Below are 24653 nucleotides of genomic sequence, written 5' to 3' on the forward strand. Positions count from 1 at the left end.
CATGCAACATTTGAAAAAAGAAATCAGTCCTTCATTATTTTAGTAAGGACGGTGACTTCTTTCCACTTACGTGCTCAAGGAGATGACAAAGAGCTGGCCTCGTTTTAGCAGCCTGTATGACAATTCACATTCCTTTTCACTGAAGGCAAGGATTAGAAACAGGTCCCCACCCCGGCTCCCAGTCCATCCTGAAGTGCAAGTGTTTGGTTATGACCTCACCTCTCCGCACATGGAGACCTGTCACAGCATGGCCAAGTCCAAACAACAACTCACTCCTCCACCCAACAGTCTCTTCCTAATATTCAAATACACCAAACAGAATGCATTAAAAAAAGTGGGGCACCTTCTTAAGGCAACCATTTTCCTGGGTTCACTTCTATAAAATATCTCCCTTCAAATTATTCTGAATTCCGCTTTAGGATTTTACTTCCTAAAATACCACTGGGATGGGGTCATTTCACATTGCAAGATCTTTAGCAGATCCTTTGTCTTAATAAGATTCAAACCCCATAGCAAAGCAATCAAGAGTTCTTAGCATCAATGAATAAACAATACTTTTAAGTCTTTTTTTTCCTACCCTCCTACGTTTCTTGAGCGGTCCTGCTTTGTTTTACTCATGCCATTTCTTGTGTATTTCAACGCTCATTTTGTCTATGGAAATCTGTAGTTCTACCTACCTTTTTAAAGGATTAGCTCAAAGGTTCTCTTTCCAGAAGTCTTCAAATACCCTCCGAAAGAATACTGAAACCCCTGGCCCTGTGAATTTAAAGCCAGTCCTTCCTAGGTGCCTCTCCCACCACCCCAAAGTAGCCCAGGTACCTTGCCTGCTTCACATGGCCAAATGACCAGCCTTCTAAGAGGAAACCATCCATTTTCTCCCGCTAGTAGCCAAGCTCCTCTTAAAACAGATTCCATCATTTTCTTCTTTTAATGCCCCAAAGCGCAATAGAGCAACTCAAGTGTGCCCTCAATGAGTAACTGGATAGAGACATAGGAGTCAATTTTTTGAGAATCTAGTGATTTATAGAGCTTTTGACAGAGAGGCAGGTTAATGGTTAAGAGCATGGATATGGGGGTCAGAGTTTTAGCTTGGGGGTCTGGGTTTAGGTTCACCGGGTTACTGAGCCACTGTGTGTCTTAGGCATTTCCTCTATCTAACCCACTGGACCGCCAGGGAAATCCCAACAACCACTTCTTCATTGCTGACAAGTCCTTTTGACCTCTCTGTGCCGCTGAAGTTTCCTTAGGTTATGTACATAATGCGGTGGTAAGACATTTACCTGACAGAAATGTTGAGTAAGATAATCTACGTAAAAGCACTATGTAAAGTATTGTAAAAGATCCGTTTTATTGTGGACTTCGACTCAGACAAAAAAGCCAAAAGTATTAAACATTTTATTCAGTTTCTAGCACATTCTGTGAGGGCCTTGAAAATACATTTCTCTCTTTCATATAATTTGTCTTCCCGGTTAATTTGGTTTCTCAGGTTCCCCAAATGAAAACCGAATCAGAGCCGGTTACGTTTTGCTCCCTCTGAGGGCCTGTGTGAGAAGAACTCTAACAGGAGTCATTCAACATCATCTAAATGTTTATTTCATGGACTTGATTATAAGGACGTGATGGCATTCCACACAAAGACAACATAGTTTCAGCTCTATCTGGTATATCTGACAGTTAAACACTATTTGTTCATGTCTACTTTTTGTTTTTAACAATTGTCATAGGATTCAAATCTAGAAAATTATTTTTGTACAAAGGCTAGCTGCCCTCCATTTATTTTTTTCAAAATGATTACTTTTAAAAGGTCCTGCTGTTTCTATATTTAAGGCTGAAATCCACCGAAAATACCCAAACTTGTAATTTCTTTATTTCCTTTGCTGCCCCTAATTTTTGCAACCACATAATTTACTTCTGAACTTACAAGGTTGTATATATTAATTTAACTGTGACTCATTGTTTTGTATTCAAAATCTCAGATTATGTATATGAAAACTAATTTATTAAACCTTTGTACACAAAGATGGACATACCTGTACAGCAAGCTTATATGAAGAATGAAGTTACAAAGAAGTAAAAGTGTTATTAAAACTGATGCATGTAAATCACTTACAAAAATACCCAAAATGGGATAAAGCTGCTCATCCTTGATTTTTCTCATTTGGTTGACAGAGTTGAAATAAGAACTTTAAATGGTTAGAATTTTTCCTTTTAAAAAGTGATATATTAAACTTACGTACAGGATAATTAGCAAAATGTAGAAAGGGAAAACACTGTACAAAAGACAGATAAAAACCATCACTCTTGACAGACACAATCCAAAAAGAGTATAAACCTTAACAGACTATCTCTAAACCGGCTCCTACCCACGTTCCCCCCCCACCAAGGTTTTATCAGCGAGAATGAAATATAGTAAACCAGCAAGCTCAGTCTTTCTGTTCTTTAAAAGAGGCCTGACTTCAGACCACAATTAAGCCTTAGACAGACTTCTTTTAACATGGGAGGGACAAACAGGAAAATAATTTTACCTGTCAACTTAGTACAAATTACCAGAACGCACAGTAATAATTAAAGAGCTCTTGGTGCTATGTCAAAAGCAGTTATTCAGAAGCCTTCTTGTTTTTTTGCTGGTTTCGGGGCGAGTTCTTTAACAAGTTTCTTATCCTGAGGTACCTTCCAGTAGATTCTGCCATGTTCTCGAATTCAAATGGCGTTATTCCGGTTGCAAACTTGCTCATGTCAGGGACGGGGCTGTGCATTTTAGTGGCTGTTCCAGGACTGGTGTCCGCTTGAAGGAGCTTCTGGCTGCTGCCTCCGTTCCTGACCTCACAGTTTGACTCGACCCTGCCTCCGGCACGAGCCCCTCTGGAGTCCACCTCAGCCGCCTCCTCCTCTTCCTTCTGGCCGGGCAAGGCAGCCTCCGAGTCTGGACTCGAGGGCTGTTCAGCTTCTGATTTCTCTGTACGGGTGTCTGGTACCTCAGCCTCATCCGACACCTGCTTTTCCGAGGTTTTTCCCTCCGGGGCAGGGAGGTCAGGCTCATTCGGACAAGGCGAAGAGGCAACCGAACTCCCGGTTAAGGGTGTGTCAACGGGAACGTCAGAATCACTGTTGACGCTCTCGGCCTGCTCGAGGGCCGCCCAGATCCGCCTCTGCTGCTCTTCAAGCTCCTCCAGAGTCAGCGCGTCCTCGTCCGTGGTCACGGATGCCGTTCTGGTCTGGGGCGAGTCGCTGGGAGTGAGCGGAGGGGCGCTCCGGGGGGGCGGGGGCGTGCCGGGGGGCAGCGGGGGCTGAAACTGAAAAGCTGCGCTGCTCGGGGACCCGTGCGGGGCCTCTGCATCTGAAATGAGGGCGTTGAGAAACTTTGAGTTGTCATATAGCGTTTCTTTGGTTTTACTAACACTTATCATTAGAACTCGGGCGAATCCAGAGGTTCACCGGCCAAAATAACTGGCTCAGGAGGGGAAAACTGGATCCTCAGATCCCGTGACCATCACTTAATGTCCTCAATGCACCTGATCCTTAAAGAACATCTGCAGGGGGCAAAGGTCGGGATCTCTGGCGCCGGGAACTTTCACCGAGGGAACACTTTAACACAGTAGCAAACCGGGCTGGAGACGCAGCCGCCTAGACTCCAGAGTGGGTGGGGGCGGCAGCGTATGAATGAAGTGGGGCAGGCAGGCCGGGAGAGTCCCTGGCTCGTTTCCCAAGTCGGTGCCCTCAGTCTAGACTGCTCGCCTGAACTGTGGGTTCACGCAGCCCACTGGCCACTGGCCGTCTCTACCTGTATGTCCCACAGACACAACAGATCCGACCTGTCCAAACCAGAGGACCTTTTCCTAAAATGCACCCTCTTCCCCTATTTGCTAAGCTCGCTAACGGCACCACCGGTGGCATCTTGCTCAAGAGTCTCCAAACCCGAAACCTGCTCGCCATCAGACGGTCCTCCCCGCTTCCTTCCGCCCACACCAGGGCCCCGGCTCTCTGGGGTCCACCCTCTCCTGCAGCCTGTCATAGGTGCTGCGCTATTTGGGGGCCACTGCTGTTTGTCAGGAACATGAGTCCTTCCTGCCTCTGGACCTTTCTTCCTTATATTCATCCTCCAAACTATCAGTCTCTCTAAAACACAGATCTGGTCCTAATAACCTTTCCATCTCACGAGAAACTCTTTAGTGCCTTCCCGTCATCTACAGAAAGAAGTTCGATCTCCTCTGTGCCTTGTGAGGCTCTCACAACCAAGAACTTGCCGAGTTCCACCACGTCATTTCTTACTGCCCGGTTTAAAAGACTCCGGCTGTCACACCGCTGTCGGACCCACGTGCCGTGAGGCTTCGTGCTTCTGTATCTGCACTTCTCACTGTCTCAGATGCCCTAACCCTTCCCATGGCCCTGGGAAATCTCTGAATTCATCGCTCAAGATGCAGCTCGAAGCCATTCTCGGGAAGAGGCTATGACTTTATCCAGCACGGCTGCTCGGTTTTTCCCCGGTGCCACTATTACAGTTGGTAACCAGCTCTGTGCTGCTAAGCTCTGGATGTATCACCACAGGCCACCACATGTATATTCAAACGACGTTTACACATCTGCAATCCTAGGCGACAGAGAGCCGTAACTAAGGGTAGCAGTCGTGTCTTATTAATTTTCCTGGCCTCAGGGTCTAGCAGAGGAATCTGAAACACACTATGTGTTTAAAAACTTTGGAAAAGTCAAGTGCATGACACAGAATCATAAAGCCTATGCAAAACCAGTCTGAACTTTATTGTACTGGCAATAAGATCTGTGAGGAGGGTAATACACTGTCACTCAGAGTTTAAGACGTTAACTCAACCAGAAGAGCAAAGAATGGATAAAAAAGCTGAAAGGAAGGATTTAAAAAAAAATCAGTTATAAGGGCGCCAAGAGCAATCAGGTGAGAGAGAAAAGCCTGAACGAAGAGGCAATTTCTGAGACAGTGTTAAGATTTCGGTAACTGGCAAGAAATGGAAAGCCACGATTACGGGTGGACGCGGCTGCAGACGAACGGCATCTGTCCGTCCCGGGAGCTACGAGAACCCCGGTGCCGCCGACTACGGCAGAGAGCACACGGCGGGGAGGAGAAGCTGGCAGGGAGAAGCGATGGCAAAGCTAGTGAACTACTGGACAACATATGTATTTTACGCTTTTAAGAATAAAACGTAACTAAACAGTTTAACCCAAGTTTCATTTTGCACAAAATGTCACAATAAACACTATTAACGTAAGAATGCTAAACGGGGAAGGGGTGTTCAGGTAGTTATAGTTCACAGTTCCAAGCTGAATCACTCTACCCACAGGTTTGCAATATGGAATCCATCTCACTTATTATAACACATTATTTGCTCATAAAATTTTCCACAGGAAAACGGCAATTAGACCGACTCACTGTTTCTTCTTCTTGGGAATGAGCTGCCCACAAAAGTCCCTCGAATTGCTACGCCTCGCAGAGCTCCGCCCCTGCAGGGCAGGAGGAAGCCGGGGACGGTGGCCGGGGGGCGTGCGGTGGTTCTGGGGTGGGAAGGGCCTGCCTTTAGGACCATTTACCAACCCAGTTCAGTTCGCAGACCCTCTCGGCCCTTTCATGAAGCAGCCCTATAACTGGCCTTGATAATGTGATCTGTTACTTCTCACCGAACGATCACTTGAGTTGTTCAGAACCAGGGTAGGGAAGGGGGTTGCTATTCACCCCCTCAAAGACCCTGACATTCACTGTGCTGAGAGGGAACACGGAAAACAACATGTTTTAGCAACAGAAGGATGGACTGGGGGCGCTGAGACACAGGGGGGTCAAGACACGTGGCGTGAGGCCTTGAGCTTTACACGTGGTCAGAGCGCTCTGATCCTGCCGCTGGCCCAGCTTTTAAGTCTGCGGCCTGGGCAAGGAAGCTCTTGTCACGGGCTTCTTTGTCCTCAGCAGGTGAGTGAGTGCCTGTTATGGTGGCTTCTTTTAGAGGTGCGGCTCTTTCTAAAAAGGCAGAGGCTCACTTAAGCTTCTGCACAGAGGCAGGCGCTTGTAACCAAAACCAGTTGCCTCTGCTGATGGCCGCGACCAGAGGGGCCTTTAGCAGGTGGGCTGGGACCTTGAACTACACTTAACAAACGTGTGCGCGGAGGCGGAAGCCTCCCCGATGGCAGCAGAGGCTCGGAAGCAGGAACACCTGACGAAATCATTCACTTACAGGCCGCAGGGCGAGCGGGATCTAGCGAACTAGGGCGCGGGCTCCGGGGTGGGGCCTGGCCGAGTCCTCAGGAAGCGCGGCCCAGGCGGAGACCAGATATATCGTGTGGAAAGAAGGCGTTTCAGGCCTCTTAGGCACCCGGGGTAAATAATCTCTGTTCTGCAAAGGTTGTGTCTGTCTTAGAGAGAACTGAAGAGGTCCTAATTAACCTGTTTATCCCGGGCTGAGTGAGGCAAGCACTAGCACTAGACCTTCTGCCCTAAATTCCACTGTGGACTGAGAGCCACGGAAGGAACGTGGAGGCACTAAACTTGGATTCTTGAGTCTCGCTTCATCACGTGGGCTCAGGCTGTGCTCTTGATTGTGAAAGAGAAAGAGAGAGACAGACAGACAAACAGAGAGAAACTTCCCTTAAGAGGAAGGTTTCCTAGGCCTCAGAAGCCCCCTCACAAGAAACAGAAGCAGCAGCTCCCAGCACAGGGCTGAAAGTGCCTGCACGTGGTGTGTGCACCTAGTTACCGAGTGCCGCCACCGCAAATTCCCAAACCTCGAGAGAAAGCAACTACATCCCAAATGGTTCAAAATACCAAGCTCGGCGTCTTTTCCTCAGAGGTACTCTAAGTGCCCAAGACCAAAATTCGCTTCTTATGGGGAAACTTCTTCCAACCTAAGTTCCCAGGAGGTGGAGTCAGACGACTGGTACTAGCTAATATCCTTGAGAGAGAAACCAAGACTTTTGCCCTTACTCAGAAATCCTGGCTGTGGCCTTTGATAGTAACACTGGGAAGTGCTGGGCTCTGGGAAGGTCATTCTGTCTGCGACCACTGCTTTGGGGTTTTTTGGGGAATTGCTTGCTTTCAAAATTTCATAGGTATGTGGCAAAGGCTGTAATTCTGTGAACTCTCTGGCCTTGTTAAAAGTGAGACTAGATATTGAAGTAAGGCTGTAGGTGCCAAACGCCCAGGTTGCGAACTTTACTCAGGCATCAAGACTCCTGTGGTAAGAACAAGGCAGCATAAAACATTTGGGAAAATGGTTGGGAGGCTTTCATTTTGGACTTAGAAGTTGCTAGTGCAAAATAATTCCATTTGGGGCTTTAAGATGATTTAATCTGCAACCTTTAAATTCTCCCTGGGTGGGGCTTCCCGGCGGTGCAGGGGTTAGGCCTCCGCGCTTCCACTGCAGGGGGCACAGGTTCAACCTCTGGTCGGGGAACTCAGATGCCGCGTGCCGTGCGGCACGGCCAGAAAAATAAAGTAAAATAAATTCTCCCTGGGAATCTGAAGATGGGTACTCGGGGTGGGGAGGTCTCCATTCAAATCTGAGGCAATTTACATTGCTGGCAATCCTGTTACTAGAGCATCTGTACGCATTTTACCCTAATGTTGCCATTTCACTTCACTTTCAGAACATCCGACACGCGACACAGGACCAGAGCAGAGGGGCGGGTTTGGGGCGGGAAACAGAACAAGCAGGGAGTTTTCACCTTAGGTTCAGAGTGGACTTGGAGTTTATCCAATTAACGCAAAATTCTGATCCATTCCAGAGCCTTCTGGGGGCAAAATCTAAACTACCCATCAGTAGTCCCAAGGGGACACCCAAAGGAGCGGCGGTGGGTAGTGGGGCAAGCGGGGACTCAACCAGGTGGGAGCACGACCGTCCTGTCACTCCTGACCTGCCGAAAAGGACGTCAACGCTGCCGGACCGCAGCTTCCACGGTGAACCCAGAGGGTCCAGAGAGCAAAAGGCCGGGGGAGTTTCCGAGGGCAAGGCCTTTGCTCCCTTCCAGGTTTCTGAGAGGACGCACTTTCCTCCTGCCCTCTCTTTCCTGGGGGCAGGAGGGACTTAGTGGATTCATACACTTGGGAAGAGTAACCGAGAAAGCGTGACTAGCTCTGCCCTCCTTCCTCTCGGGAGCAAAAGCTGCCAAGGGGAGCACGTTCCACTGCTCGTCGCCAAGCACCGCCCGCCCGCCAGAGGGGCCGGTCCAGGTCCAGAGCCACTGGGACTGGGTGGCTAGGGCTGCCTAACTCAGGCGTCCAGTCGGCTGCCCAGGTGCCTCTCACACCAAGCTATGAGTCTTCCAGCTGACCTTTGATCAGTAATAGTGGAGATGCTCTGATATCCAAGGATAAAAGAAAAGAGTCACTCTTTAGTCAGGGCTCATAAAGAGCTTCCTCTTTCTTATGGAACTCAGGAGCGTACAAATTCACCCTACTTTCCAAAGAAATCAAAACCACGGGATGAAACCTACCTGAGTCAAGCTCCATGTCGGCGGGCGAGGCTGCCAAGCTGCCTTCCTTCTTCTGCCTCTTTGGGCTGCTAGGGCTGGGCAGAGACGAAGGCCTCTTGCTGCTGGACCTCACGCTCGGCTAACGGAGAACCGAACCGAACACAAGTTAGGTGGGTCCACAGAGAGCTGAACTCCATCCCTTCACTTAAATATGATGCAGAAAACCAATCTGGAGCTAAGTCCAGGTAACTGGTGAATGCAGTTACCTTTCTGCTTTGGATTCGTCAGAAAACACAGGGTGCTTTATATCCAAAGCGAGAAAAGGCAATAAGATGCCTAAGGAGTTACAAAATTCCTCAGATAGCTGCGATACGTTTTTATAAACCACACTCTGAAAATCTATTTACCGCTTGGAAGTGAGAAGTTAGGTAATTGGCAAACACGTCTTTCTGCTGACATGCCTGCATTGGTATGGAACCAAACATCCTCCATTCCTAACGGTGAAAAGAGAAGAGAAAAATAAGTATGTATTTGGAAAACGTCATGCTTTGAATAGTCTGCTGACAGGAGGTAAGGTGGGGGTCTCAAATTACATTTCTGCTTCATATGTGACTCTTCCTTTTTGGGGAAATTAATGAAAATAATGGAGCACTGAAAGGGAAAAAAACCCCAACTCTGCCTGCAAAATGATCAGGACTGAACACTAACAGACTACTTGACAAAATCGCTCGGCCCAAAAAGGTTCTACCTACTACGAGAAGAAGTTACAGGCAGTAATGACACAGACTCTCATCCGGCCCGGCTGGCTCCCGCCCGCTCCTGACGCACCAGCGCTGTTCACGTGACTGATAACTGTTCCCTTCTCCTAACTCGCTCACTCATGCTGATTTTTCTATCTTCTGTTCTTTCCCTTTCCAAACTGGGCAATAATCTTTAAGGTTCAACATCACTCGTTTCTCTCCTATTGCCAGTAACACATTCAACAGTGGTTCTCAATAGAAATCACTTTGGGCTCTTGTGAAACCTATAGATTCCAGGGACTAAGTCAGTTAAGTCTAAGGGGGGGCAGGGGCGGTGCTCAAGAATGTGCATTTCCAATGCACACCCCAAGGAGATTCTGATGTGGGCTGGTACTTGGACCCACTTCCAGAGGCACTGATGGTCTGTCTGTACATGCAACTCAGCCCTTGATTAACTACACACGTCTTCGTATCTGTTCACTAGACTGTAAGTTCAGACCTTTGGCTGTTTCTCTAAAGCCCAGTCCCTAAGAACACCTAGAATGCATTTTTATTAAAATACCACCACCACCATCACCACTACTACAGTTAGTTGTTAAAGTCTGAAACGTAAGATGAAAGTTGGAAAAGATTAAGTGCAGCAAACCTTTCTTGTGTAGGAGAAATTTTACTTTGGTGGGGAAGAAGAGGGAAGAGTAGGCGAAAGTTACAGTATACTTGGATTTATTAAAGGCAGAAATTTACTTCCCAATAAATTCTGTAAAACTTATAATACTGCTTCAAACTATCCCATATTTTAAAAAAATAATCTTTTAATTTTAGAATAGTTTTAGATTTATAGAATCTCACCATTCTATTTTATTTAGCTCCTTTTCTTAGGGCATAAAATTGGAAAAAACTGTGGGGTTTTTTTCTTTTTGATGAATTCAAGATTTCACTTAATATTCTAATCAACATAAAGGAAATTAAAAAGTTAAACACAAAAGTAACACATTTACTTCTTTATGGAACAGTAACTGCTACATAAGCTAACATTTTGAACAATCTACATAAATAATGTCACATCCCAGAAGAATAAAAAACCAACACACTTACATCTGGAATTCCTCTGGGAGTAGATATATTAAAACCTGGATAGTTTACCAATTTCGAGAGATCGTAAGTGACACTTTTATTTTGTTGTACTTCTCCAGCTTCTGTTTCTCCATCAGCACCATCTATTACAGACCATCAAAAAGCTTAATATTGCTAGATGCCCATATAAATCCCTCTCCAGACCAAAAGTAGACCTGGAAAGTGCTTAGCTTCATGACCACAGAATTATTCTGAGAATAGCTTTAATTACAATTTGTCTGAACCATTAGATTAGAATTTTTAAACAACACGGACATATTATTTTGAGAAAAATAAACATTGAAAATCTTGGAAACTTTAGTTCTTCCATGAGTTATTTGAAAAGTCTGTTTTGCACTGGTCTTATGATTTGCCTAATCCTCTACTCCAATTCTTTATTTAATAAACATTTATATAATGGTTACTGTGTATGAGCTAGTGTTTTCTTTTCAGATAGTGCTTTAAACAGTTTACAAGTATTCATTCGCTTAATCTTCAAAACAACCCTAAGGGGTACATACTATTAAAACCACTTTACAGATGAGAATAGTCTTTGAAGGATACTTGGGAACCACTTCATTATTTTGAAAAGTACTAAACAAATCGAAAATTTATTTTGCTAGCCCCATGTCTATATATCTAAGGAAAACAAATGGTTGATGAGAAGTTTCTCTTTATATAAGTTTTCAGGATAAGAAAAGCCAAGTAATCAAAGAATAAGAATATAACCAGTGTGTCACCCATCATTAACAGATAGATATAGGCAGTGATCACCAATGACTGATTCCACTACAATTCACAGGAAACAGGGACAGAGAAACATGCTAAAATAACACCATGGGGATGCGTCAGAAAAATCTCGAAAACTCAAAAGGACAAAATACAGAGTTTTGTTAAAAACAAGAAAGGGAACTTACAGATTAAAAGAGATTTAAGAGGCTCTCAATGATCTACAATCTTTTGTCCGAAGAATCCCTATTCAAACAAATAAACTTAGAGAGAGAGAGAGAGACAGAGAGAGAGAGACAGAGAGAGAGAGAGAGAGAGAGAGAACACAGAAATGCAAGCACCTACAGAGTGGCATGAGCAATGATAATCTGAATGTCAGCATGACTTGGGGATATATTAAAAGGCTGTGCTGGGGCTTCCCTGGTGGCACAGTGGTTAAGAATCCACCTGCCAATGCAGGGGACAAGGGTTCCCTTGCCGCATGCCACGTGCCACAGAGCAACTAAGTATTCATTAGCAACTAAGCCCGTGCGCCACAACTACTGAGCCTGCGCTCTAGAGGCCGTGAGCCACAACTGCTGAGCTCGCGTGCCACAACTACTGAAGCCCACGTGCCTAGAGCCCGTGCTCCACAACAAGAGAAGCCACCGCAGAGAAGCCCGCACACCGCAACGAAGAGCAGCCCCCGCTCGCCACAACTAGAGAAAGCCTGTGAGCAGCAACGAAGACCCAACGCAGCCAAAAATAAAATAATAAAATTTAAATTAAAATTTTGAAAAAAAGGCTGTGCTAAATATTCTTTCGTACTACTTGAGGTGGGGGGTGGGGTAAATTTTTTATTCCGTTTTTATTTTATTTATTTATTTATTTATTTTGGCTGCGCTGCGCGGCATGTGGGATCTTGGTTCCCTGACCAGGGATCGAACCTGCACCTGCTGCAGTGGAAGTGCAGAGTCTTAACCACTGGACCGCCAGGGAAGTCCCTAAATTTTTTAGTTTTATTTTTAATTACCTAAGTAATATCTAGAAACACTTTCATCTTAAAAAAATGTAGAGCATTAGAGATAATACTAAAATCTTAAGCCCAATCCTGTTTTCCTTCTCAGGGATAACCACTGTTGAGTTTGCTGTATATTGGTTAGGACTTTAAAAATGTTTATATAAAACGCTATTTACTATCTACCAGATGCCAGGCACTGTGCTACATGATAAATAAACAGATATAAATTGTGACAGGGCATGAAGAAAGCAAACAGGGTGAAGTGATAAAGACTGGTAGAACGGATGGGTAAACGTGGGAGAGACACCTTTAAATAAAGTGGTCAGGGAAGGCCTCTATGAGTCCAAACCCTGAAATCTAGGTGGTTCTTGGTTAAGATCTTTCAAAAATATCTTTTACAAACATAACTCCTCATAGAAAATATAGAGCACTGTTTCATCCATGTGGGTTTTTTTTTTTTTTAATTTAAGATCAATGGTATCATAATATGTAGGTCATCCAGAAACTTGTCTTTTAAACTCAGTATCGCATAGGGATTTTGCCACGTTAGCTCCATGGATTTACTCCATTTTTAAAAATACTGCAGGGATTCCACCCCCCCAGATCTACCACAGTTTACTTAGCCATTCTCCTTTAGGGCCTTAATGTTGTTTTTAATTTTTCACTATCATAGTCAACGTTAAAAAGTATCTTTATATACATACATTTCCTTGTGTGCACGTGTGAGTGTTTTTCTAGAGGAGGTACCTAAGAGAAGTTCTAGATCATAGGAGGGTTTATTTATTCTAACTTTCATAGGTCTCCTGGCAGAGATGGATATATTTCTGTTACCATCACTGAGGAAGGCAAGAGCTTATGAGGTCTAGCTGGAGAACTGATACCTTGCTAGGTAGTCACTGAGCAAGTCCAGAAAACCATCTGATAACTCAATGAAGTTTTAGTTCCTTCCTTGTAAAACAAGGGAAACACCATCAAGATATTTTTTAGTTAACTCAGCACACACTAAATAAGCCAGCCATTCCCACCCTATTTTACTGTGATTCTTTAATTAAAAAAAAAAAAAAAAAGAAAGAAAAAGATAGAACACTTAAGCTGACTTATCTAACTGAACATACTATACCTTTTCCATCATAGAGTGCAAGCCCTGAGGTCTCCAGCTCGGCCTCTTTGAGCCAGCCTGGTGGGTATCCTAGTTGGCGCATTCGATATATAAAAGGTGGAAGACTCTTGTCCGTCACACCCAGTGCATCTTGTAGTTCCTCGCTGAGTAAAAATAAAAGAGGAAGAAAAAGACTGTATTCTTGTTTGGATGAAAATACATACTGGTCTAACCTTTTTTTAAAACTCTTCTATGTCTTATATTACACACTTGTGGCACGGTGCCTATCAAACACATAGTTAAAATTCCAATAAACGTTTTTGGATGAGTTGATGTACATTATGCAGAGCCTTGCTAGAGAGCACTTGTATCTTGATGATTACCCCGAAGACCCACCGAGCGCTGCAAATAGTGGGGAAGGAGAAATGACGTTCCATGGTGAAACGACGTCCTACGGTAAAATGACAGAGGTACCTGATAACTCCTGGCTTGAATCTTCCAAATCTTTCTTCTACTTCTTCGGCATGGTATCGCTGCTGAAAAGTCTGGTTGCTGGTCTCACTACAGGCATCCATATACTCTTTTCTCTTCTCACTTATTCGAGCAGCATTCCGAGGCTAAATCATAAGGTGTTTGGGAAGAATGGTATCAAGCAGTTTAGAAACAGTTCAGAAACTAAGTAAATCTAAGCACTCGTTCTAGGTCAAGCACACAGATTATTTCAGTTTTAATGCCTAAGGGACAGGTATAAAAGAGAGTGGATACTTCAGAAAAATAAGCAAAGAAGAGAAGCAGTCCTTTAACTTCATATTACCTCGGTACTATCATAACAGAAAGTTGTGAAAGTAAGTTGTCTAAAAATGAACTCTCATAATGTTTTATTCATCTCAAATACAGAGTACTGTAATAAATTATTTTTAAAAAAATCTAATGTCTTTAAAACTTCTGTATAAACTTGGAAAGATTTCAAAATCAAGGGCTATGGGAAAGACAGGAAGTTTCTTCACATCACACAATGCCATAGATGTACTGAAAGCATTAGAAAGCTCTGGTTCAAAGATTTTTTTTTTATATGAGAAAAATTTACCATTGGGCAATCTTTCATTTGATGCTCTTCAGAACCACAATTGAAACAGTGAGGCTTTGGCCTATTTGGTCAAAAAACAAAGATTTTCATAATGTAAACAGAAATATAAAAGCAAATCAACAAAATTCTGTACGACAGCAACGTGTATCAGAGACAAGAAAGCATGTAGATCGCCAATTATTATCTGTAAAAATGAGTACACTTTCACCTCTCGTGCTTCGTGAGTTAAACAAACAGTACTTTTGACCAAGTCTTTTAACCAAGAACCCTTGTGCTCCCGACTGATCTGTTACCTCTGAGTTTTGTCAGTGGCTAAGAACAGAAGAACCAAGGCCAACAGATTATCATTTTTTCCTTTAGGTAACTTGGAAAGGGATAGATGGTTAGAAGACAGCAATCACACTGACAGCAGTAATTATACCTTTCCACCCACCCAGGCACGTCAGGAGTGAACCAATGAATTCCAGCATAACTGACTTCAACATTTCACATGTCTACATATTGAAATTCTAGTTTAATCTGTTTATTTATCGTAAGCTAGCAATAAAGGATATTAACTTTTCAAGCTAAGAGAGTTCATGGTTTTGGTTAAAAAAGAAGAAGAAAGCAAAAGCAACTCCCCACACAAACCTTTTTGCCTTTACTTGTATTTCTTGCCCTTCTAGAGAAACAATGTGGCTGAAGACTTGCTGGTACCTTTAGTGAGTTTTATTAAGGAATAGTTATCATAGTCTGCAAAATTTGGTGTTTTGTTTTTTTTTGTTAAAGGTGCACTTAATGGCAAGGTGCATAAGGATCTTCATTCTCTACGTAGGATACGTGGGTATGTCCCATCCTTCCGTAAGCTGAGGGTTTTCATTTAGGAGCGGTTGCCCCAATTTATCAAGGCAAAAATTAGTAAAATACAGGACACTTCCTACAACCTGCAGAAAACAAGTCAAAAAATATTGCTATTTAAGCAGAAAAAAAAAAAAGACATTAAATAATGTAAGACTACGATTAATTGTTTTAACACTTTCTTTCTGGATGAAATTATTAGAAATAGTCATCGACTCCCTAGTTAAAGGAGCCACATGCGGATGTGTAAGTAAGCTCTCCGTCACTGAATTCCCCTCTGTTGCCTAAGATCACCGAAGTTTTCCCTGTTGGATCACTATTATCAGCTGCACTTTCTCCAGACTTAAAAAACAAAAACTTGTCAACAGCTCTTACGTTCCCTCCAATTTCCCATTTCTTTGCTTCCTTTTGCAGCGCGATCCTCAGACAGTTGTCTATATCTATAGGGTCACTGTTTCCACTTCCTGCCCTCCCAATCACTCTTTTCCTTTCCTTCCAATTTTTGGGAACAATTTCCTACAGAAAAGTTGAAAAAAATGGTACAAGGAACACCCATGTACCCTCCATCTAGATTTGACAATTGTTAACTGACATTTTTGGGTGCACATCTCTACACACGCGCACACACACACACACACACTTTTTACTGAGTCGTTTTTAAAAAGTAAGTAAGTCGACACCACTATCATCTTAGCCTAAGTCACTATTTTCTCCAGCTTGAGATTAATACAATAACTTCCTACCTGGGTTCTAGCTTCCACACATAACCAGCTACAGACTCTTATTCATGACACTGCACCCCTAAATACTTCAGTCTGAGCCTTCTAAGAATAAGAACATTCTACAAATCACAATACCACTGTCATGCTTAAGAAAATTCCTAACAGCTTAAAATCATCTATATCCAATCTATTTTCAGTTTTCCACAATTTTAAAGGCGTGGGGGTGCTGGGATGAGGAAGAGCCCACAGAGCTTTTACTGAAAAGATTTACAAGGTATGTACACATCTCTGCAAATGTGATAAAGGCTGATATTTGCAAAGGTATCATCTTAGATCACCCTATAAATGTCAAGTGGGAGAACCAGGACCAGTGATTGGATTGAGTACAAAAAGCACATTTCAGCTCAACTTTTAGAGAGTGGAAATTTCTATCACAGGTGTGAAGAATGAAGTGGTTTGTCTCATTTTTTTAAAAAGTGAATTCCAAGTTACTGGAAAGACTCAAAGAAAGTGCAAAATGCTCTAAGGGCACTTTAAAGAAAGATTCCTGAATTTGAATTAGATAACTTCATTTCCCTGGGATTTAAAGTGGCACCTACCTGGAAGTGGGGGATTCTGCACTTATTAATTTAGTCTAAGTTGTGGTGTACATCAGTGGGACACAATACTCCGTGAACATGAAAACTAGTCTTCCTTTAACGGAATCCAGGATTACACCATCTTCTTTAAAACTTTTTCAGTCGCAAAATCACACCACTGCACTGACGCTGCCGAATTTTGCACAGGTGCTGCAAGGGCTGAACGCAGTTCATCCCTGTAAGTCGCCTTCTGTTTTTCACCCACTGTTGGAGTCTGTCCGCATTTAAGCTTTCCGATCTGCCACCTGTTATATTAGCTATATATCCCTCTCGGCTTCACCCATCTCTAAGTGCCACAGGCATGCCTTCTATATCTTCACCCAAGTTCTTCAAAATGAACAGAGGTGGGAGAAAGGGAGGAACAGGTGGAGTGAAGAGCACGTTCAGGGCAGTGAAACTACTCTGTGTGATAGTCTCGTGGCAGATGCGTATCGTTATAAATTTGTGCAAACTCACAGAATGTACACCACCAAGAATGAACCTTCACATAACCCACGGACTCTGGGTGATAATGATGTGTCAACGTAGGTTCATCAACGGTAACAAATGTAGGGGCTGGTAGAGGCTGTGGATAGTGGGGGAGGCTATGAATGTCTGGGGGCAGAGGATACATGGCAAATCTCTGTACCTTCCACTCCGCTTTTCAGTGAACATAAAAATAAAACTGCTCTAAAAAAAACCCCCATCTATTAAAAAAAGAAAAAGAAAGAAAGGAAAGAAGATGAACAGAGAGGACAGTCAAGAGAAAAATAAAGTCCTCCAAAGTATATCTATTGTGCCCCCAGGCCACAATGAAATAGTTATTAAAAAGCAAACTATGGGATTTAGAGGCTGAAGCCTACACTGTTGTTTACGACAAATTTAATGAAAGAATGTGTGATCATCTGACGACTTATGACTATACCACTTTATCATTTAAATGTCACCCAACGGACACAGGATAGGAAACTTATCTGCAGAATTCAAAACTTAAATGTCCAAACTTACACTAAAAGCTTCCTTATTGTTAACAGCACTGGATTCTTCTACTTTATGGTCCTCTTCTAGCATAACACTGGAAGGCTAACACAAAGAGAAACACACGTTACAAAAGGTCACCAATTTTTAACAACTTTAAATTTCAAATGTTAGCAATCTGAACACACTCGCTTTATTTTCTAATACATACCATTAAGGTATATAAAATTTTGAATTCATTGTTGTCATAATTAGGGTGAGTTGAGAAGTTAAGCTAGGTAGGAATGTTTATGAAAGAAATCTCCCAAGTGGGAAAGTTAAAAAGATATATAAAAGATAGTATCGGGCTTCCCTGGTGGCTCAGTGGTTGGGAGTCCGCCTGCCGATGCAGGGGACACGGGTTCGTGCCCCGGTCTGGGACGATCCCACGTGCCGCAGAGCGGCTGGTCCTGTGGGCCATGGCCGCTGAACCTGCGCGTCCGGAGCCTGTGCTCCACAACGGGAGAGGCCACGACAGTGAGAGGCCCGCGTACCGCAAGATAATATCTTCTGGAACATTAGCATACACTATGACTTTTTTAAAAAATTATTTTTACACTGCGACTTTTGTGTTAACAAATATTAATTATGGAACTTTCAACACTTAAACTGACAAGACAGACTTTATCTTGAAATCAGATAATCAAAGATTAAAATAATATATAACTTGATATTACTGGTCAATACTGATATTATAATCCTTACAGACCTCAAGCCACTACAAAATTCTGAAGTGTTTCCTGAATCAAATATTAAATAATATTCAATATGTTTTATTTTTCAATATGGTTTTTATTGTTAAATGTATTTTGTTCTGTGAATCTTTAAAAATTATATCTGATAGGAGAAAACTAAAGGTGATAAACAAAAAATTTAATTAATTAGAATACTCCATTCTCCAACCTCTGAGGATAAACAGCTAAAGATCCTTATTTGAGAGACTACTTACCTTAATTTTTAATTGAAAAACAAAGCCCAGAAATCATAATTCTGATTTTCTTAAGGTAAACTCATGCCCTAATATTCAGAGTGGAATCTCTCAGATTTCTTTGGGCATGCTGTTGATTTTTAAAACAAGTAGAAGGGAAAGAAAGGATGGCATATGAACCTGTTCATTTTAGATAAAAAGAATCCATCTTTTACAAACCCCAGAAACAGATTTTTTTTTTTCTGACCTAAAATTAATTTTCTGCCCCAAACCACCTGTCCAAGTCAGGGAATGGAAAGTAAAAAGGCTTCAGTTTTGAGTGCATCCAGGTGTGAATATGACTCCCTGAGAAAAGCACCCGTGATCCAGAAGAAAGCCCTGTGGCTGCGCTGGTCAGACTGTGGAGAAGGAAGCCCGGCTGCAGGATGGGAGGTGAACAGTCAATCTCAACAGCCATTCTGGTTTTGATTCAAGAGGATCCCCGGAGCCTAACAATTGGCAGTGAAAAGCATAACCTACTAATCTTAAAGTCTCTTAAGTTTGAAATACCTGGGGCAAAAGATTAAAGGAAGTCTTTTCCACATCATTTTTCTGCTGTTCCTCAAATCTTTTTACTAAATTTGATACAAATTCCTCTATTTCTTGATGATATTGCCTGCGTAAGAGGACAAAATGGTCAGAACCCAGACAGAGTAAAACATTGACTTGATTGAGTTTTATGCATTTTTAGAAGATGCCATGTGTAAATTTTGTTACTTTGTTTTTCAGAGTTTATCAAAGCGCTGACTCTTTGTAACACTCAGGAATCTACTACTTAGGAAAAATATAGACATTGTTGTCATGTTAATAAAATGATTACGATAACCTAACACAGTGCCTAGGATGTAACAGCTGGCAAATACTTATGCAAAGACTAAATGGATTTTATTTATAAATTTTACATACTTAATTTCTGAATATATAATACATGTAAATGGTTCAAAATGCAAAAGAACTAAAAGGGTGAGTTACGCAACAAAAAGCTCCCTTCCTACCCTGTCTCTCAGCCCCTTATTTCTGCAACACAGAGATAATCAATTCACTCAGCTCGTCCACATCCTCCTCCCAGACACCCTCTCTGCACGTATAAGGAAACACCTATGTAAGTGATACACTGGAGAAAAAAAGACCAAAACGCAATGCAGGAAAAACGACTGAGGTCTATTTTCCCCAGCTTTCCAGGTCAAGAAGCACGTTCATCAAATATTCTTCAGTGCTCAGTGCAGGAGGGGCCAAAAGAGCCGACTTCCTCTTTACAGACTTGATCTATCTGTCAGGTCTCATTAGCTCCGACATTCTAAGATTTCTGCAGGCCCAACACCAGGTGAGCGGAGCAGACATTACTGCCAGGAGCTTGAGTGAGAGGCCGGTTCTGATGGGGACAGTGGCGCCCAAGCCCCGCGTACCCAGCACGGTGCTGGCCCTGTGCTCACCACACGCTGCTCCACCTTCCCAGAGCCTCGGCTTCTGCTTCTGCTGAGACGGAGTAGCCAATGGACCTGCCACACAGCTAACGACCTATGTATGGTCCCTTTACCTTGCCTGGCGCCTGAGATAACAATATGATTAAGTGACGCCGAAGCGGGCAAGCAAGTGTCTGAAATGTCTGTGACCATGCTCTGAGGAAGGGACAGGTCAAGGCCTGAAACCATGTCAGAATATTCTAGCAAGCACTGCAAGAATGCATTGAGTCATCCTAGACCCAAGCATGCTGGAAGGCTTGCAAAGGTCTAGTGTTGCTATTAAAAAGAAAAACCAAATCATGTGGGTAATGGTGGTAGCGGTGACTTTTATTTGAGGCTATTGATTGGGCTCTTACAGGTGCCCATTTAGCTACTTAAGAGGTAGTTACTATTAGTGTCCTGTTTTCCAGTGATGAAACTGATATGCAGAGAGGGCCAGTGACCTGTCCAGGTTCACAGATATAGAACGTAGAGGACTCCAGCTTCAAATTCAGGTTTATATGACTCTAATGTCCTGACTCTTATCATGATTCCATAAATTTTAAGTAAAAGAATAAAGATGATATATAAAGTAAAAATGAAAACAGCGTATTTATAGAAGATATTGTATCATAAATACATCAGCTCATAATATTTAGGAAAGGGAAAATTACTTACTTTGAAATAACATTGTTCATAAATAGAATCTGAAATAAAGGTCCATCTAATTTAGTATTGTTCACCAATATTCCACTAAAACAGAAGTTAAAACATATTCTTAGAAGACATTAAAGTAAAACTTGCTTATGTATATATAAACACTGAATCTTGATAATTCTTAAGTACCAAAGATCATATAATATTTTACAAATAAGACCAAGAACCACAAAAAACTCCAGTTTTACCCACTTTAACAGTTTTCAGGGGTATCTTTTACATTACATATTTTTAAAAAATATTTCATAAAAAAATTAAAAACTACAGTTAATCTTTCAACCAAAAAGCTTCTTTACCCAATGGCTATTTGTTTACAAATTGAGGGGAGGGAGGAATTGAATAAACCAGCAGGTTACAAGAATATATTTCTGAAAGAATCAGTGAATTTGGCTTGTAAACATATGGGAAATTGAAACACTTTATAAATAAATGGGTAGACTCTTTCTGGAGGGCAGAGCACACTGGACTAAGTAGCTCAAATCCAAAATTTGAAAGTAGAGATGTAACAAGTATCTCATTCCTGAATTTGACTTTCAGATACTGCAAAAAACAGAACTAGACTGCAGCCTGGAAATCTGCTATATATCCCTTCGGCAACCTGGGAGCAGCTGAAGCTCTGATTCTTCCACACCTGCCTCAAATCCTTCTACCTGTACAGCACGTGAAATAAATCAATCTGTATGTGGAATTGCCCACATCAAGTAGAGAAATAAAATTAAAATATGAAGACACCCAGAAACTTGCTTGAATTTGCACAAACTTCAGTTTTAAAAAATACATCATGTTTTTAAAAACTACATGCAATTGCGTGACCCTTGACTGGAGTTCAGTTTGAGAAATCAGCAATAAAGACATTCAACTGGGGAAATCTGAGTCTGGCTGGGAATGTTATTAAGGAAATCGTGCCAGTTATTAGGTGTGATCATGGTGTTGTGGTAACATGCAAGTCTTTAGGAAAAAAATACACGCTGAAATATTTGGGGTAAAATACGTACATGGAATTAGAAGAAGGAAATATGGCAAAATATTGTTAAATCTAAGTGATGAAAATATGGGTGTTAACTGTACTATTCTTTCCACTTTCTGTACGTTTGAAAATTTTCATCATGTAAAGAAAAAACAGAAAAAAAAACCCAGAAACACCCCACAATGTTTACTGGATAAAAAGAAGAGACACTTCTGATCATGAAAGTTCCAAAAATAAGAGTTAAATCAAGAGATGTAGGGTACAATTTTATCTAAATAATTTTATTTTTTTCTTCCTCGGTGTTCTGTAGAAAGCTTTGTCAGTCTGAAAATGTGGAGGACACCAATTAAAAAAAAAAAAAAATATATATATATATATATATATATATATATACATATATTCCTTTTTCAGGATACTAATGCTTACTTCTTCTAAATTGGCAAAGCCTATGATGCTGTAATCATTTGAATTCAGGTGATTATAACCCCCTTATAAATAAATATTTAATGTTTAAATGAACAACTCTATTACAAAGCATATGCTTATCTAAATAAAATAACTTTACATATATAAAAATTGTGATTTTTTTAAAGAATCCTAGTTACATTCAATATGTTTACTACCTAACCAAAAATAAGTGTAGATCTACAAAGTGTGCTCACATAGCAGAAGGCAAGTAGGGCATAGAGAAGTTATTCTTTAGACATATTCTGAAATATGTCTAAATTCTAAATATGTTAAATTCTAAAATTTTAAAGTTTTAGTCACCAGTGTAGCCAGTTAATTCAGCTGGTACAAAGGACAAAAAATTCCATGTGAAACTGCATCCGGGTACCCCATATTCTGAAAGCCTTAACATACCATTCTGTGTAATCAATTTGTACTTTAAGAAATATTTTAATTTAGTGACCACTAAATAAACTTATATTACAAAATATCAACATTTAATCTTCTATTAAAATCAGATGCCTGAATGCAAATTTACTCACTGTACTTTTTTCAAAAGCAACTACTTTCTCTTCTTCTAAAATGTTGCATTATTTCTATTTATGAACACATTTTAATTGTATAAATAAATCTTCAGCTAGATTAATACTGTAATCGGAATTCTAACTTACCAGAAATGTTCTCTGAATAGCAACAGCTAGGTTGATAACTTGCCTTTTCTGAACTTTAAGTCAAAAACTTCTGAATTGTGTTTCACACGTATTTTCACCCAATAAGTCAGTTTTCAAAGTTTAATACGGTTGTGAGAATTCAAATTTTACCCTCACAAATTAAAAATAAAGGATCATTACTATGATTTCTTGAGTACAAAATGGTACAAAAATCCTAAACACCCTTTCTGCAAAAAAACCACTGTGATTAAATATTAATGTCGGGATAAAAAATAAAGGACATTATGGTGCAAATTCAAGATCTCATACCTTGGTCGAGTCAGAATGTTCAATTTTCTTTTAAGTTCTTGATGTTATTACTTGTTAAGGAGTATAAGCCCTCATTCAATAGAAATATGAAGATCATAAAATTCAACTACTAACCCCATTTTGGTGTTAATCCCTGTATTTTGAAATTTTTCATAATAAAATGTCGAGGAAAAAGGCATTATGAAAAAATGACTTCGAAAACCTTAATAGATGATTTACCAACCACTTTCAGGGGTCTTTACACTAGAAAAACTACCTGAGCCAAAATTACTTGCATGTATATTGCAAACAAAAAAAACACCAAAACTTCTCTAAGAATGGAAATAAACATATTAACACTTCTTGCTAGAAAGGTTGTAAACATGTTACTAAAGGCAAACGGAAACTTATTTGGCGCGTTTTCCCTAGGGGTTTGCAATGGACCTTAACCACGGAAGCTATTTCAAAGTGGAAGAACTTTAAAATGAATCCCTGAAGTTCTTCAAGCACTTAACCATTTCTCTCTGCATGCCTCGACTCCTTAACGCCCCCAACTGCACATCCTAGCACCACTAACTTTTGCCCCGCCCTAAATACACATCGGCGCCTAGGTCTAAGCATCCGGTATCTCCTAACATACAACTACAGAGTGACTGCAATAACTTTAGCTTGGCTCCAAAAAAGGAGATCGGATAATGATTCCAAAGAGGGGACGAGAAGTGGTGAAGAGTCTACAACTGAACAGTTGAAAGAGTCCGGAATAACGCTAAAAACCGGCCCCAGACTGGAGGGCGGGAGGAGCGAATAAGGTCCAGGATACGGATCCCAGAAGGGGAGATGTCTGCGCCGAGGCCCCGGGGACAGCTTACGCAACCCGAACCCGCGATTCTCAGTCTCGTGGAATTTCCGCCCGCACCCTCCCGGGGACGGCACACACAACACTCCCCAGTGACAGGGCCCAACGAGCGGGAAGGATATTCTCGGCGCGGAGCTGCTCGATGGTTTCCTCGTACTGCCGAAGCCGCTCCCGCAGCTCCGCGTCGCCGACCCCATTCTCGTCCTCCTCGTCGCCGTCGTCGTCCTTGAAGAGGGTGTGAACTGGCTTCGGAGTCGACTCCTCTAGGTGGTCAAACGCCTCGAACAGCTCTAGGTCACCGAAATCCACCTCCGCCGCCATTTTGGGCTATGGGAAAGATACGAGAAGAGGCGGAGCTGGCCCCCCGGACGAAGGCAAAGGTTGTTGGGCGGCACCGCTCTCTAGGGCTCCGGCCGCCCTAAGCCACCCAGTACGGTTTCCTCCAAACGTAGGCCGCCGAAGCTGCATAATAGGCGGGCCAGTCCGATGAGACTACAACTCCCAGAAGGCAGTGGTGTCTCTCATACCCACTTCTGAGGTTGCTCGGGAGCAAGGCATGCTGGGATATGGGTTTCTAAGCGACTGTTAACTCATTATTTGCATTGCATACCGGGATTGGTCCTTTTTAACGTGAAGAAAGTCCAACTAGATCAGAATGTTACAACAATATGAGTTGTCTCTAAAGCATTTAAGTCTGCAAAAAATCAGAGCAGATGTACGGCTTATCACAGATTCTGGTGAATAAGGAACTCCAGTTTTGTCACAGACTACCTTTGTGATCTTGGAGAAGCTACTTCAGTTTACTGGGCTTGTTTCACTTTTTCATGAAGAACTAGCTTGATCTTAGATTATTTTAGATTTGTCTGTTGCAGCTTTTGGTGATTTCTCTCCTTCAATCACTCATTCATTCAAT

General features: G+C 42.0%; 1 protein-coding gene and 1 non-coding gene across 9 annotated transcripts; both read right to left on the reverse strand.

Moving 5' to 3' along the window:
- Positions 1–1567: 1567 nt before the first annotated feature.
- Positions 1568–24308, reverse strand: ZCCHC8 (zinc finger CCHC-type containing 8). Of its 8 annotated transcripts, none has more exons than XM_067014594.1 (14): positions 23863–24308; positions 22906–22948; positions 20473–20547; positions 18863–18968; positions 17377–17451; positions 15012–15115; positions 14823–14888; positions 14193–14253; positions 13580–13722; positions 13127–13269; positions 10260–10381; positions 8832–8918; positions 8446–8563; positions 1568–3337 (listed from the first exon to the last, which is right to left on the reverse strand). In XM_067014594.1, exons 1-14 carry the CDS (start codon positions 24059–24061, stop codon positions 2598–2600), a joined length of 2082 nt encoding a protein of 693 aa, XP_066870695.1. In that variant the 5' UTR covers positions 24062–24308; the 3' UTR covers positions 1568–2597. The 8 variants fall into 8 exon arrangements, with proteins under 8 accessions (XP_066870695.1, XP_066870699.1, XP_066870697.1 ...); XM_067014598.1 differs by having other exon boundaries at positions 20473–20501; positions 23863–24220; XM_067014596.1 differs by having other exon boundaries at positions 22906–22943; positions 23863–24026.
- Positions 19944–20078, reverse strand: LOC131743012 (small nucleolar RNA SNORA9). Its single transcript, XR_009331672.1, has one exon. It is a non-coding gene; the product is annotated as a small nucleolar RNA SNORA9 (small nucleolar RNA).
- Positions 24309–24653: the final 345 nt, after the last annotated feature.

This window comes from Kogia breviceps, chromosome 15 (genome assembly GCF_026419965.1).
Source record: "Kogia breviceps isolate mKogBre1 chromosome 15, mKogBre1 haplotype 1, whole genome shotgun sequence".
Classification (NCBI taxonomy): Eukaryota; Metazoa; Chordata; class Mammalia; order Artiodactyla; family Physeteridae; genus Kogia; species Kogia breviceps.

What these genes read in the sequence shown, in the direction of transcription:
- ZCCHC8 (XM_067014594.1), bottom strand. Translation starts at nt 24,061, where the DNA reads ATGGCGGCGGAGGTGGATTTCGGTGACCTAGAGCTGTTCGAGGCGTTT. An exon ending in TTCAAGCCAGGAGTTATCAG is followed by an intron (nt 13,270 to 13,579) that starts GTACCTCTGTCA and finishes ATTTTTACTCAG; the next exon opens with CGAGGAACTACAAGATGCAC. An exon ending in TGCACTCTATGATGGAAAAG is followed by an intron (nt 10,382 to 13,126) that starts GTATAGTATGTT and finishes GGTCTGTAATAG; the next exon opens with ATGGTGCTGATGGAGAAACA.